General features: G+C 38.1%; 1 protein-coding gene across 1 annotated transcript in view; it reads left to right on the forward strand.

Moving 5' to 3' along the window:
* The window catches only part of MOCOS (molybdenum cofactor sulfurase), a gene marked incomplete at both ends in the record, with an annotated part of 231,333 nt that overhangs the window by 26,982 nt on the left and 187,527 nt on the right, over positions 1 to 16,824 (forward strand). Inside the window, one exon of the mRNA XM_080340510.1 lies at positions 1,018 to 1,084. Within this exon, the coding sequence (XP_080196636.1) occupies positions 1,018 to 1,084 (67 nt within the window). The remainder of the gene's footprint in view (positions 1 to 1,017; positions 1,085 to 16,824) is intronic.

Raw genomic sequence — 16,824 nt, forward strand, 5'->3', positions numbered from 1 at the left:
ATTCATTTAACAGACAGAGGTGTGAGTGAAGGGGCACTTTGACTTGCAGCTTTTTTTATTTTCTTGATGATAATCCACAGGCCCAAAGAACTGCAGTTTAGCTGTTCCATGTGTAAATGAGGAAAAGGAATGCAAGTAAGAGATTCTCACTTCTAAACTGAAAATATTTGAATTGGAAATTACAGAAATTCAACAGCACAAACGAAAAGTCTAGGTATTAGTTTTGGGTTTGAGCTCAAAATTTATTATTCTTTTCAACACTTTCACTCAATAACTTTCAGCAGGGTGACTTCAAAATGTTAAAAAGAGAGAAGCTAATATTGTAACCTACTGCAAAAACTGTATTTATATAACAATATTTTTCTTGTTCTCTTTCTGAACTGTTTAGGCATGTTGTTTAAGCATTTACTATTAGGAAAGTATATTGTGTCTGTGTGGATATTACTGTAATCTTTTTTACTCAAGAAGATAAATTCATGCCCTTCTTCCTATGTGCTGTCTTAATTGTTAATGTATGCCTGTGCTGAGGACTGCTAAGGTGGCTACTAATTTTGCAATAAAATTTATACTTTCATGAGCTGTTTGAATTTCAGACACTAAATAAAAACTGGGTTAGTCCTGGTGTCCAGTCATAAATGTCTGTTATCTCCAGATGTTCTCTCTTCTGAATTGCTTCTTGGCTAGTGCACCAAATTATCTATGAATGTGCATCCTGTCTGTAGTTTTTCCTAGTATATTTGTGCATTTGCAGTTGTACCTTCTTTTTAAGGGAACTGCCTAAGTATTGGTAAGAGATCCAGCTGAAGTTTCAAGGTCTGTCATAATTGCTTTCTTCTGTTATATGTTCTTTCTCTTGATTAACTGCTCTAAGGAGCTTCAGGGCATTGCTGTGAAGTATACATTAAATCTTTCTTTATCATCTTTTCATGCTGGTTTCGTGTAATTCTTTGATAAAAGAGAAAATTAATAGCAAAATTGTGATTAATGATTAACTTCTATATCTCTGTTGTCTCCTAGGCAACCCTCACAGTCAGAATATCAGCAGCAAGTTGACATATGACACAATCGAGCATGTCCGATACAGGTAGAATAGTTTTTCTTTCATGTGTTTATCATGCACTTCGTAGTTTTCACTTTGCTTGTGCTGTTTTGCTGACTTTGATGTGATGTCATTTTCTGAGGGTTATCTGTCACTCCTAAAGAAATTACCTCACTTGTAAAACACAAGGTACTTGGACAATCTAGAATTGGACAAAATCAGTTCTTTTTCTTCCACATGCCCAAATTCTCAGAGTCCTGTAGTTAAATTAGGGCTGTAATATAACTCCACAATTTTCATTAAGATCTAGAAGTTGGAATCTCAAAAGTGATTACTGGTAAGATGGTATGGTAAGATAGTAAGGTGGAACTTAGTGCAAGGGCATGGTTAAAATTCAGTTGAAAATAATGGCTTTTGAGAATTTATAAAAAAAGCTTATGGGAATGCGTACATTGTTTTACAGCAGGTACTTGCTTCTGTCATAATAAAATAGCTTTTAAAGTAGTTTTAGTGTAATTTTTACGAGCAAAAAGAAAAGGTAAATTTGAGTGTTGGGGCTTTTGAGTATGGGCAAGAAAGTGAACTGAATCTCTAAACAAGGTACCCTGCTGAAAGTTCAGAATAGAATGTGCCAAAAGTACACTTCTTGCCCTTAGTTTACACCATGAAAAAATGTACAATTTAGGTACTTGGTTATTGTTTTTAGGGGTTTGTTTTAGGTAACTCTTGCTATTTTATGAAATATATCTTTATAGAAGAATATGTATGCTTTGAGTTTATTTATCTGCTTTTAATGTCACTTTTTGTGCAAGGAAAGGATTGTTATGGATTCCTCTTTGTTTTATTGTCTTCCTTAAAAGCGAAGATTCCTCCAAAACACATCACAGAATTCAGATCAATAGCAGTGAAACTATAGCATTGTAATGTTCGTAGTTGTAATGAAGAAAATCTTCCTTACACCTGTCTGCTGCTTTTTCTCTGACTGCACTTTTATGAGGGTGTGAAAACCGAAGATTTCTAGCTGGAAGACGCTGCAGGCTATAAGCTTCCCCCATGCACCCAACCACCAGCCTTCTGGAGAAAGTATTTAGTTTTGCTTTTTCTGCAAGCCTCTCTCATGCTATGCAGGATGACAACCTATTAGTGCAGGGCCAAATTAAATGGAAGAGGCTATCTATGAGGAATAGCTGTTTTCAAAAGCAGACGTGTGAGCTGGGTACAGCAACACCTACAGCCCTGCAGAGCCTCCTGAGCACACCTCTGTGCTCACATGCAGCGTTAGCATTTTGGTTTCCATTAACTCTCAGTGATATTTCAATGTTGCCATTTAATCGTTCTTCTTATGAAGGCACAGTGGAAAGCGTAACTGTTTCTAGAATAATTACTATTGTTTGCTGTGTTCTTCAGTGTTAGGGAGTAAGGAAAACTTCCACTGTGTAACTTACATAGATTACCATTACAGATCATAGAGCTGACATTTTCAGCTTGTTTTATTTTGAATCTATCTTTTAAAAAGCAGGAGACTTTTATAAGAGCAGGATGGCAGATGACAAGAATCATACCAGTGTCTGTATTGGTTATGTTTTTTTTAATAAAAATCCTTCTGCATCCAAATGAACGTTTTTCGGTATTGCACCAAATAGAATTTGTCATCTATCCCTATAAAAATTCAGTCATTATTCTGCAATAAAAAATTAAGAAGCATAGTAATCAAAAAAGGCAGTGTCATAAAAATTCAGGAAGAAAATGCCCCAAAAACACTGTCAGTATGTCAGCCATCTGAAAGGCAATAGAAAGTATATTAAAAATCTATACTTCTATGACATTGCAGCTAATCAAAATAAGGAATATGACAAGACACAGAGACAGGCAGCTGTGTCCTACATCATAGCACATAGACTCAATTTCCTCAATGAAAGTATAATTCAGTGGGTAGTTTCAGAAATCTTTCAGAAATCTTAAAATTAATTGCTCACTTATAATTCTTCTTGTGGCACATGGCTGCCACTGGAACTATAGCTTTTTTTCAGTGTTTGATTCCAAGGCAATATGATCTTTAAAAAAAAAAAAAAAAGTTTGGTTTTCTGATGAGATGATACAAGCAACTAATTAAAAATAAACACAAAGCGTAATTTCTGGTTTATATTTATCGATATTGGTGATAGCAGCATCAGAATAGACTTTCCTAATCTGGCAGTGCACACTGTTCCCCAGTACAAAACTGTATGATTTGGATTTGCTTTCATATTTGCTTGACCGACAGAAAGCACTCTTAGAACATGGATTTCCAAGAAAATAACATAAATAATTAAGTATTTGAGTCAATGGATGTTTTCTGTGATTTACAAAATTACAATAATAAATCCAGCTTACCTCTTGACCAAGTCAAGTGCATCAAGAGTAAAGATAACTATTTTATTCTTAAAGAATTGCTTCCTCTTTCTTGAAATGAACTGCTGAGAGATTTTTAAAATATGTGTATCTCTACATTAACCATGAGTGATGCTGAGAAGAGGATGCAGGAACTCTAATAAACCTTATCTAAATCTATTAAAGGTATACATCAAAAGATTACAGATCCTTTTTATGATTTTGCTTCTGGATGTATGGAAATGCCATTTCTCTACTTCCATACAGCCAAGGAACATTAATGCAATATATCCTTATGATGCTGCAGAGATAATGCAACTCAGAAATTCATTACACTGAGTACTAAGTAACCCTTTTCCCATATGCAAGGTTTTTAAAATTCTAGTTTTCTGATTATTTGAAAACATCATCCTTGTATGTCTTACACTTGCAATATGAAGTAGCGCAGCAGTGTCTTCTAAGCAGAGGCAGACTGAAGATTTAATATTGTTTTATGTTTCTTGTGTATTTAAGATATACAACAGGATGCCTTTTTCAGTTAAGCTCAATGTTGTTGAATTTAATACAATTTTGATGTTTATCCTTGAACTTTCAGCTACTACAAAGTGTTAAACTTAAGCATACATTGGGAATTTAAATATATATTAAAAAAAAAAAATCAAGAAATTTCAGCACCAGGTATCTCCCAAACTGTAGAAATATGTGCATTATAGAATTTTTCTCACTGAAGCTAAAAGGATTAGGCATTGTGGTAAATGAGATCATGTTTAAATATAGAACCAAAATGTGTATTTCTATAAAGGTCTCTCTCAAAACAGGCCATCTTAGTGAACTATAAGGGGAAAATAATCTCTGTGCATGCGAATGAAAAAAGGTGCAGCAAGCATGCACAAAACGAATGTAAACAGCTTAGTATTAAAATATTTGCTTCTGTGATAAAACACACAGGTGGTCCCAGATTTTGCTAAGGATGCTGTTTTATAAATGCTGATTATAATTTCATTTACATTGTATTTATAGAGATTATTTCATGAGAGCAAGTTAGAGCTTTACATTCCTTCTATAAGCATTGTACCTTGCTAATGAAATAAGTTTCCAGTCCAAGTATTTTTTTTTTAAATTATCACGTGTTCTGAAATGGTGTTATGTGCAAGATAAGAATTTTTTCCTTTATTTCCAGGTTTAAGCAGTTATGTGTCTGAAAACAGTAATGTTAGAACTGATACATACATGAAAAGTGGTTGACCTTTCCCACACAGTAAGAAATAGTAGATACAGTATCTGCTTAGTATCGATTTGTCCTTTGCAAAGGTCGTTGGTGGGAGACTGTATGGATGAGTGACACCTGAGTGATGTGTCTTGTCCTCCTTAATGGTACCTATCAACTTGAAAACCTAGTTTCAAAACTGAGGTGGTTCAGCCCTTTTGCATGCTTGGTTTATAATGCCATTTCCAAGTCCTGGTTTTCCTGATCCCGCTGCTCAGCTGCTAGGGCAGGTCTGAAATACCACAGTCAGTGGCACCTGGAAAAAGCAGACAGTGCTCGCTGGGGTGACTCTGTACATGGCAAATGGGAGAAGCACTGGAAGACAATGAAGAGTAATGGATAGTTTTTCTGGAAGAGCTTGATAATAGGCTAGAAGAATGATATTTTTCCTTATGGTTCATGAAGTGGTTTTTTGCAGGCATGCAGTGAAACAATCCCAGTGTGCCCATAGTGAGCTGGCTGATATCCTGACTCTGTGCTCTGTTAAGTGCTGAGCGACAACAGAGCAATGGCTTTGGTGCAGGTGCTCCTTGTTTTCTCCTTGGCCACACCTGGCCTTTTACACAACTGTGGGAACCTATTTTTTTCTTGCAAGCACTGAAAGGAAAAAGCTAGTGAGATGGATAGTGAACTTAAAATGAAGACAAAGGACTCCATTTTATGAACAGTTGCTTCTGGGAGCCAATCCAGTACTTTTGGGGGTTTACTCTTTGCGATCCTATGCAAGGTAGTAAAAAGCTTCTGGACAAGGTAACAGGTACTTTTATTTTTTTCATGAGTTAGGAGACTGATTTAAGAACCAATGAAATCAGGCTGGTTTACTTTGGAACTTTGCTCCTGGACTCTGATCTCTATTTTAATAAATTCACAAGTCATTAGCTTGATAAACTGAAGTTGTAGAAAGGAATTTGCTAATGCTGTCTGCTACTCTTCTAGTAGTCAGCTTTATACCTTCATGGTTTATATGAATAGATTGCAGTAAATAAAAATTGTGCATTCATGGTCATGCTCTTTGAGTAATCTTTGTTGCAAAGAGAGCCAAATCTGGAATGCTTCATTTATTGAAACAAATAAATATTTCAGTAAAATAAGTTAAAATCTAGAGGTTGAGATTGCTAGTTTATGAACACAAGGGAAGAAATGCTTCTGGGAATTTTGAGTTTAATTTGTGTAGGGCGGTTAGAGGGTGTTTTGCAAAGATGTCTGAAAAACAGTGGATACGACCTTTAATTTTTTTCCTTCCCAATTCAGAAAAAAACAGCTCGGGAATCTGCTTTTATTATGCGGGTGTGACAAAGAAGCAATGGAGAATAAGTTTAGAAGTGATCTTGCTGTGCCATTGCTCTCTACATAACATCCAGAGCAGGGAGAGTGGTACAGGCTTACTTGGATTCAGGCCACCGTGTTAGTTCAGTTTTTAAATGCACACAGCCTTGCTGCCTACTCAGCTGCTCTTGTGTCAGGGCTTTGGTGGCCTCTGTGTCAGCAGCAGAGCCTGCAAGAGGGCACCTGAGTCATGAATGAGACATTCCAACTGGAACAAAACACATTGATAGGAATAGGGAAATTTCCCCAATGCAAATTCCATTTTTTCCTTTTACTTCATCTCTTTATTTGTGGGTTTATATGGAAGCTTTTTTTCCCTCCCTAGGCTATATAATACTTGTAGAAGAAATGCAGTGTTCCTCCCTTGTCTGGATTTGCAGTTGCTTTCTAGGAAGCAGTATAGCAAGACACGGGGCTGTGACTTTTCTGGTAACGCTTGTTTCCCCAGCTGCTTATTGAGCAGTAACGTAGTCCTGTCCAGCTGTTGGGAGCCCCAGTGGTCCCTTTGCCAGCTCAAAGGAAATGTGACAACTTCATTATTGGCCTAGATGATTATTTGTGTTTCAAATAAGGCTTTTGGAAGATGGAATATTTACCACAAAAGTGATTTCCGCCATCCCTTGTGTGCACCTGTTGTGCTTGACAACTTTGTTTTGATTTAATTGCACTTCTGTTTCTCAGCATAAGTTATGTCGCATTAAAGGTGCTCCATTTACATCAAATCAAATTACAAAATTTGGAATGCCATCTTGAGTTATGTATGTTGTCCAAAATTCAGCTGATATTTTTTCTCATGTCTAATTTTTTGAAGGCTGCAGACACTTTCTGGTTTGCTCCACGACCTGAAACATAATCAGTGATTCTCTACCGAGAAGTGAACAACCGATGAAAGTTCAACCTATGCTGTTTATATCTTATGTTACGTTTAACATCATAACCCTGGGAAAGACTAATTCATGTATATTTTAGAAGAACAGAGATAATTTATTGCTGCCCCTCTTTAAGTAGTCTCCAACAATCTTTCTTTCTGTGAAGTTAGCAAACCCAGTATTGAAGTCCATTTTGAACCTTGCTCATTTCAGTTGTAAAAGCATCTGAATACTTCCATTGAAGAGACACTACAGCAGCCCAAGGGTTTCTCTGGTGACATCTGTGTCCTAACAACTCTGAAGTTCCTGGTGGCACTTCTGCTGAAAAGGGGGAGCTTTCTGCCCTCATATTTGCTTCCTGACCCACACTTTGCTGCAGTTTTAACCAGCAGACTTGAGTCCTTAACCAGTCGTCATTTGCATTGTGAGTCTTTTTTCCACATCCAAAGGCACGCCAATTCTGACTTTGCTTACTGTTCTGTTTCCTCAGCTCTTTGGTGCTGTTTTTGTTGCACACATTTTATAATCCTGTCTTGATTTTTAGCACTTTAAACACTGGTATCTGCTGAAATTGAGGCACAGAAATGACCTTACAACCCTTGAGATTGTAAAGATGGTATGTATTTACAGTGCTGGACACACAGGGGATAGCTCCTCCCAAATTGTGTGTGTGTTTACAGTAGCTGTGAGCTTGGTTAAATGCAGTAAAGTGTTACATATTCATGAAAGTTTTAGGAACACCTATACATATTCATAACCTGTCTCCGAGAAGGCGGTTCTTATTACAATGAGTTCCGGGAGACCATTCCATAGTCTCCACCTCTGGCACCTCCTGGTTGCAGCTGCACAGTGATTGTGAACCTGGGTCCTCTTCTCTGTACACGGTCACCTTTGGTCCAGTGTGATGAGTTGGTTAGGACTCAGACTGCTGAGCTGGTTAAAACTGGTGTATCTCCTGTCCTGTGCCCAAGTTTCTGTTATCTAGTTCGTGCAAGGATGCACCAAGGATGCACCTAAGGATTATTATCTTTGCAAAGCGTCAGTGAACTCCTGTTTCTCGTACAATAAGTTACACAAAGCTAAGCAAGGCTATGTGGGTTAAAGGGCTAGCTCTCTGTTGTCTCATTAAGTCTAGTGATGTGGGGTAAGGGTTAGTTCTCTAAGTGTCAAGTGTTAGTTCTTTAAGTGTTAATTAGTTAATTGTCAATTCCCTGTATCAAAATGGTCTTATTACAAATTCCACCTAAGTGAATAGCTGTTAGTATTGCTTATATTTTTGTATTATTATGAATGGGCTAGCTAGTTCCTGGTGTATATTTACATTTTGAATATGTATATGTATTTCTAAACTACTGGTAAACTTCCAACTGTCTGAATATAGTGATGTATTCAGGAACTTCCATTATTTTTTCTCCAGAAGCAGATATGATCTGTAAATTGTTGTAACTTTGCGGGCAGGTGACTCTGCAGTGTTTCACTGATTACATTACAACTTTTTTCTCTCTTAGTTGTGATGTAACCTGAGAATTTTCTTTTGTCTCTGTTACATGACGTATAACTGCCACTGCCTTCTCGTCTCTAATAATGCCATTGGTTTTTACGCATTATTCCAGACTATCTGTAGATCATCCAGTCTTCTTACAGACAAAGCAAACACATTTGCTTTGCCAAACAATGACGCATGCATTCAGCTCTCTCTTTCTTTAATGACCAGGTTATTTACAGCACTGATGCTAGACGCTGTCATCCTAATACTGTTTTGTTGTTGTTTGTTTGTCTGTCTGTTTGTTTGTTTGTTTGGGGCATTTGTGTGTATGGTTGGTTGGCTGGTTTGATTTGGTTGTTTGGTTTATTTTGGTTTTTACTTTTCTTCTCTCTGCAACCTGCTATGTTGCTGAAATTCTCAGTTAGTTTCCCACATCTGTTAGTGGTTGTTGCCTTTTTTCTCCCCCCAGCACTGAGAACCCACTTGGCCACAGGCAGATGCCAGCTAGCTGTGTTCAGTAAGCACATCACTGCTTGCTACTGAGGTCATTGCTGCCCTTCTGAAAATGTGAACATTTCTGTGGCAAAAAGCAGGGCATCTGCACAGCTCCCAGGCTGCCCAGGTGATGTGTTAAACACCAGCAGGAGCATCACAGCATCAGTGTTGAGCAGAAGAAATTGAGTAAGCAGAACAGGGAGTACTGGATGATGGGCGATGACCGGCAAGGGGTAATGATGTGTTGCGAACCAGCCACCTTAGCCTAAGCAGGGATGAAATGAGAGTGTGAGGGCCCAGTAAGAGTATTAGGGTGCCAGGTTTCAGGAGAACCAGGTCATAAACACATCCCTGCTGGTATAATTCAAGAGTGTGGGAATGCATGTGACCTTCAAGGGTTTTGTGTCTCATCTCCTGCTATTACAGGATACTTTTCATCTACTATTCGTGATCTTTCCCCACTGAGGGCTAGAAAACTCCCTTATCCACTGGCTCATGAGAAGCCAGTATACTTTTGTTTCTGTGCCAAAATTTTCTGTTACCTATAGGTTTTGATGATCTTTTCTACCATTAAACCCTTCTACCATTAAGCCCATTAATGTAGAGACTTGTCCCATTCTCTTGTTTTCGCATGTTGAACAAGATAAGCTCCTAGATTCTACTTCTAAGGTGTATTCTTCATCCCCCACCCCAATATCATTGACTGTATCTCTGGGCTTGTTCTGGATTGCTTTCACCTTTCCGAAATGTATAGACAAAATAGGATGGGGTCATTGAAATAAGACCTGCAGTATGGCAATCAAGGTTATGGTAACTGAGACAGAATAAAAGATTCTTTAAATGATGATGTGACCTGATCAAATATTCTGGGTACCTGAAGAAGACAAAAAGTATTGTAAAGATAAGGAAATGGCATGGACATTTCAAATGAGTAGGGGAAACCTGCCAGCACAGTGGGTTTCCAGGAAGAAATCAAGCACAACTTTGTTAGGATTCTTCTAGAATGTAATAAATTTGTTGGAAGATGATTTTTCCTGTTTATGTTTGTTCTGGAATTTCATACTAGGCTGAAAGTGATAATGTGATCCATAATCTGATTGATACTGATATGAATGAAGCACAAATGAAAGGAGACTCTGAGATTTTGTACAGTTATGTTTTCTGTAGCAAAACAAATTGACTTGAAGGAGAGAAAATTATTTTATTAACTTGATCACTTTGTGCATCTAGTTCTTTGAAGTTAAACGCACTAGCTTTCATTGGTAGTTTGAAAATACGCAGCAAATAAGTGCCTAAAACTCAGGTAAACATTTGTAGCATATGCTGACAATATTAATAAGTTCCTTCTAACTTTCCTTATTCTTTTGTTTCTCTACTTATTTAATTGATTCAAGTTTCTCACCTGTTTTAAACATTCTAATGCAAAATTTTTAAGCAAAGATAGTGCCCTTGAAATTCAAGGATGCCTTTAAGAAGCAGCATGAGCCACGGTAAGATACAGGAATATGAGAGATAATTGAAGCAAGACTTTGAACAGAACTGTCTCCTTTATAGTAAGGTTAATAACATTGAGTGAATACAGGTTTAATTTGCTAGATTTTATTAGTATATTTGGTATGTGTCAAGGCAGAAGAACATTGAGCCATTAGTATTATTGAGTGCCAACTCAATAACATGGTGTTAGTACTTTAGAATTTATTGCAAGCTTTTGGATGGTGAAACTGTTTAGAGGGGTAAGATGTGTATGTTTTGGATTTTATGAAGATTCCCTAGGCTTGTAATGAATCCAGTGTTCACAGTCTATATTATTCAAAAGACATTTGATCATTCAGGCTTTTCTCAGCTATCTTTTTACCACTTCTTTTCATTTGTCTTTCTTTACCTTTTTAAAGGTGTTTGGTATTTCACTACATTCTTTTTTGCACAATGCCCGTCATGTGATAAAAGGGGGTTTTAGAGATATGAATCACTTATTTGGAAAATCTGTCAGTGTTCATAGACTAGATTTTCCTGACTTATGAATAAACTGTATAAGAAAACAATATTGTCTTACAAGAAGAAAAAACAAACAAACAAACAAAACTACAAACTGACCTCTGGAATATAATGCTGAGGCTTTAGTGCTAAGAAGAGAAGCACTCTGCAGCCGAGGTGCAAGGTGGAATCCTAGTTACTTTTGCCCTGCGAAGAAAAATTTCACTGACTTACTGGTTCCAAAATCCTGGGGCCAAAATCCTGTGTGGTGTCCCCCTCAGCTGTCTTTTAGGAAGCTGGTGAGTCTGCTGCAAAACCTTCAGTTCAAATCTTGCTGTGAATTCATAAAAGCTGAAGGCAGTGACAGAGCCTGGATTAAAACAGACCCCTAACTCTACTTGGTTGTGTTCTTCTGATGTAAATTGTGTGCTACAAGCAGATATTTTGCATGTTATTGTCCATGACTGCAGCCTGTGTTTATTTGTGATGAGTTGTATGTGCTGCCGTATTAGACTGAAAGGAGTTTGTAAAACTGTCGGCCACAGGTTACTTTAGCCAAGGAAGAAGCTGTAGGTCAGGTAACCAAACTTGCCTGAGCCAAAATGGGTAGGAGAAGTGCCTTTCCTCCCTCCTCCTTGGCTTACGTAGCTGCTCAGAGGGAGGCCTTTGAATTTCCAGTAGCACGTTACAACTGACTCAGTAAATAGGATGCTGTTGCTTCTCTTCGAGTCTCCCTCTTTCTCCTTTGGGTGGGAGAAAGTTTTACTATGTGCCAACCATAGGGGACACAGTCTGGGCCATATGCATTATCTGAATGCAGTGCACAAGGGCAAATATCTGTCAATCAGTGAGAAATCCTTGCTGTGGAGGATATAGTCCAGTAATGAGTGTAATATGCTGCTTCATTTGTGAGAGGAAGATAAAATAATCTGATGTACTTTATAGGCACAGCTACAAGCAAGAAAGTTCTGTAGTTTTTCAACACCTCGAGCCATACCTGTGAAAATTTAAAATCAAGGATACATAATGTAGCTCACAGTAGCAGATCAAACACAAAAGCCTTCATCTGAAAAAGCGTAGAACATTGACAAGCCGCTCCAAGTTTATCTGACCATGTTTGCCTATTTAAACATCCAAATGGGATGAGATCGCTCTAGCAAATAGTACTGGCATTTAGCATTTGTAATGAACTTCAGAATGAGTTTGATGAAGTATGCTTTTAGTATAAATTGGAGTTAAGCTGCACTGCCAAAATGTGATATTATAGGTGGTATTCTTAACAATGAAGTGCAAATGAAATTCTGCCTGCTTTTAATTAAAGAAGCACACACTTCACTGAGTTTTGGAAATTTAATTCTCTTAATCTGAAGTCTCAGGCCCTGAACAGCTATTGTAATTTGAAAGATAGTGCAGATATGTTTCATGGCTGTTTGTACTTAACACAATACTCATGCTGTTTTCTTTTGTAAATTTGCGGCCCTTTTGATTTCTTCAGGTGTTTTTTCTGTTGTGTGAAAGAGAGCTAAGAAAACTGTTCTTCCTGGCTGTGGCCCATGCAAATCAGAGCTGTGAGCATGAGCATCAGTGAAAGGGCCAAAGCATCTGAATTCTGGTGTTCGTGCTGAGGGGCTGCTGGTTGTGGCCATCCCATGTGGAAAGTGTGGTGAAATAAGTTGCTGTACGTGAAGGAGGCATGGCTGGCGATTCTGAGATGTCACAGGTCTTCCAGAGGGAAGGGATTGACCAAAAATTCTTTCTGGAAAGGTGCCCCACTGTTTTTAAACTGCATGGCCTCTATAAGAGGCAGGAAAACCAGGCAGCTGAAGATGTGCCTATGGACATGTTATAAGGCTTGGAGAAAAGAGATTCCCCTGACAGAGAGTCTCCTACCAGACCAAGTAAATTTACAAATACCAGTGCTAATTACTTCATTTTCAGTGTTGTGAAGAGGTCTGCACAGCTAATTGAATAGGAGGAAAAAAGGAAAAACAACAGTCAAAATTCATGTGGTAGTGTGCTTTGAGTTATGTGCCTTTTGAGAGAAAGAAATATATGCTTCATCCTTTCCCACTGTCTCTAATTTCATTATCATAAGATTCAAGCTACAACAAACTGAAACAAAGGTGGATATAAAGTAATTTAAGAACGAGAAATACAATTTTATTTGGCAAGGGTACATGATACAAAGTAAGCTGTGGTTAATTAGCTAGTATGTAAAAAGCATGGATGTTTCTTGAGTTGAGTATAGTCAAATTTAAATGTTTTGACAATGGTTTTTGCATGCAAAGACCTGCATTCAAATGATTTTAGAATCGTATATAAGGGGTGGCAATCTTTTTGAAAATGTTTGTATATGGCTTATATGTTTTGGAGTAATCTCAGTTTTATTTTCACAGCCTACAGTATTTTTGACCTCCATTATAAGTAATTTAAAAACAGTCACATAACATTTTTTATGTCACTTGCTTGACTTTCATTTTCAGGTCTAATTTAGGTTTACTTGCAATGAATTTGAGCTCTCAAGTCACTTAAGCCATTACTGTAGCAGAAATACTCTGCCTTTAGGGTGTACTTGTATTTCTACATTAGCACAATTGTGTTTCATACCTGTGCAATGAAATTCCCAGTGTCAAACTCAAACAAGAGAAATGGAAATGAAATACTCTTTTTTGCTCCCTCTTTCTGCATGGGAGAATTTTGCTGGTGTGGTTGTATTGATTTGTTATCATATACCTGACCAATATAGTAGCTATGGCAGTAGAATTAGGTAAATACGGAATTAAACATTTGGGCAAACTATATTGAACATAACTTTTCATGAAATCAGAGTTATGGTGTGCAATTAACAGCTTAATGGACCTTTACCTCCTCTAGCAGCTCATTTTAAATTAGACAGATTGCTTGGCAATGTTTAATAAAAAGTTTGATTACATACAGTGTGTAAAATGAGAACTTGAAAATTAAGCATATTCAGAAGTAATTTCTCTCAAGCATACGTGGGTCGCTAGAAAAAGAGAGCGTGTGTGAACTTGTTAACTTAGAATGTAATTACTGAGGTGCAGAGCATATTGTAAGTCATTTAAAATTTGTGAAAGGCAGCTCTGTGGGAAGGTTCAATCAAAGCAAAATATAAATGTTGCTAAACTTGTTTTTACAACCACAGTGAAAGAAATTGCCCTGGTGATTTATCCTGCGTAGCATACAGATCAGTGACACTTTCTAGAAGGAAAAGAAAAAATCAGCAAAGTACTGTCTGGTGAACAGAGGCCAGCAGACTTATCTTTCATTCATTCTGACGTGGCAAAGCATTTAGACAGCTTTTAAGGGAGCAGTGAGATGAGTTGTGACATAAATCATGCTCTACCAGCTTTGGTCATGTTGCTGCTACTCTGTCCCATGGCGTCCTTCCACGCCTCTTCCAGAGATCCAGCCTCGGTATTGGAGCCAGCAGAGCGGGGTCATTGTACATCCAGATGCTGGATGTGGTGCTGAAGCAGCAGAGACATGCACGTCTGCTCAGGGCCAGCTCTGGCTAAGATGATGGGGAGATTTTGGCAGGCAGCAGGGCAGGCAAATGGAAATGGTCCAAACCACTGCTACCAGACTCACAGCAGCGCATCATAACGCCTGTAGTGTGTGGCGTTCCTAAGGTGCCTGCTAGGCTGATGTCCTGTCTCTGAAAGTGGGAAAGTTTGAGGTACTAGAGAGAGCTGAGAGAAGGCCAATGAAGCTGATGAGAGACCTGAAGAACAACTCTGATGAGGAGCAGCTGAGGGAACTGGGCCTGTTTAGCCTGGAGAAAAGGAGGTTGAGGGGAGACCTTATCACTGTCTACAACTACCTGAAAGGAGCTTGTAGCATGGAGAGTGTTGGTCTCTTCTCCCAAGTAGCAAGTGATAGGACAAGAGGAAAAATTCTTCCCTGAAAGGGTTGTCAGGCATTGGGACAGGCTGCCCAGGGAAGTGGTGGAGTCACCATCCCTGGATGTGTTTAAAAGTCATTCAAACGATGTTCTTAGGGACATGGTTTATTGCTAGAGTTAGGTTATGATTGTACTCGATGATCCTGAGGGTCTCTTCCAACTGAAATGATTCTATGATTCTAAAGATAGGAGGTGCTCCCCTGGAACATGCCCTTCTGTCAGTGCTCAGAGTGAATGCTCCAATTTCTGGAGACTTGCACTGACTTATGGATCTGGGGCTGGAAAGTCCAGGATCCTGGATATCACTTGGTAGAAAGCAGTTTTCAGAAGGTTTTACGTCTGGGCACATACCTCTCGCCTGTCTTGTACATTATTCCCACTGTTAATGGTGTCAGGGGAGTTGTGGTAGATGTTTTTTGACTGTATGTAACTTTTATACTTTTGGTCTAGCACAATTGTGTTGCTCAGGAAAAGGTACTGATACATTATAAGGAAGAAAATTAGAATCTTAAATTCTTCCTCACAAATTGTGATTATTACTGTGTTATGCAACATTTTAGGGTCTGATAGACCTATTAGAAAATTAATAAACATTCCTCCAGTGCATTGGTAGTCACACTGCCACTGAACTTTCTAAACCTAGAGTGTTTATAGTTTGGTAAGCACAATCTGTTATATGCTAAAGGTACTATATTTGATAATTTATGTAGGTAATTTTAAATGGAGACTCTCAGCATGGTACTAGGTGCTTTGCAGAAAAATTAAAAACATAAATTACGTAAGCTACCTGCAGTGGGTACACTAAACTAGTGCTGCTTATGAAAAATGACCACATAGCTGAATTACCTGAAATAAAACTGGTGACAGAGAAAGGGAGGCAAGTCAGGAGAGAATAACTACTAGCCAGATGAAAAATTAAACAGTGGATATCTGTACTCTGTTCTAGGTCTCAGCAGCAGTTTGTACCAGGCCAAAATGATTAATGAACTGGAAATAATGTTCTAGTAAATGATGTATTTTCTAGATTTCTTGAATACATGTTTCTTTTCCTCCACCAGTCTGCTCAAGGTATTTGCTTACAGGTTTATCTGCTGATTTAATAGCAGCACAAAGGTATTATGTTTTCCTTCTGCTACTGTGGGCAGGTGATATGGCTACAGTAAAGAACATTGCAAGGCAGAGCAGCATTGAAAACAGAACCCTATTTTTGTGCTCTGTTATACCTGTGTAGTCCTTGTCATGTAGCTAGAAAGCTACTAGTATGAAGGGAAAGAAAAAAAAAAGATCTGTGGATGGTAGGCTACTGAGAGAGAAATCTTTGGTCTTAACATATGCAATTTGTCTATTTCTGTGGAGTAGATTGAGATGAGAGGCCCTTAAATAATCTTGAAACCCCAAAGGGCTCTTATCCTATTATGCAGCTGCCATGATTTTATTTTTATTGTTTACATTTTTCTTCGCTCCCCTAGCCCACCCTTTAAACCTAAGTTTTAGAAGAAATTCTGGTTGAGAAGTATCTCAGCCATTTTCACAGACTTTTGCTGCTGAGCTCCAGATTTTAGGACTTTTTGACATTATTTTGTCTCCTCTAACTTCATTACATGGAATAAGACTGATCTCATATTATTATTGCCCTGGGAAGAGTTATACTTTAAGAAGAAAAGACATACTGACATTCATCACCATTTTCTGTGATCTTAAATGTTTTCCTCCTTGTTTTCTATCGAAAATGTTATTTTCTCACTGCATTGGTTTTACCTGAATGTTCCAACTCCTTAGCCCCTCTTCAGTGATTTCACTGTCAGCTGCATCACTTTGAGACATATTTCCCATTTGAAAACAACTATATGAGCTCGTTTATGTCCTGATATTGCCTGTGTAAAATAGATCTTCAAATCAACCCCACTGCTTCTGAAAAGCTGCTGGAAAAGCAACAGTCCTTTCCTTCTAGCTGGGTGTCTGCCTTGAAAAGATTTGAAAGAGATGCTGTGGACATCAGAATTCTATAATGGCAGCAGACTTCTAAAAATTACTCTGCATTGAATAAACTGCAAAGCAAATAATCACAACACAAAC

The sequence above is a fragment of the Nesoenas mayeri genome (assembly GCF_963082525.1).
Source record: "Nesoenas mayeri genome assembly, chromosome: 2".
Taxonomy (NCBI): Eukaryota; Metazoa; Chordata; class Aves; order Columbiformes; family Columbidae; genus Nesoenas; species Nesoenas mayeri.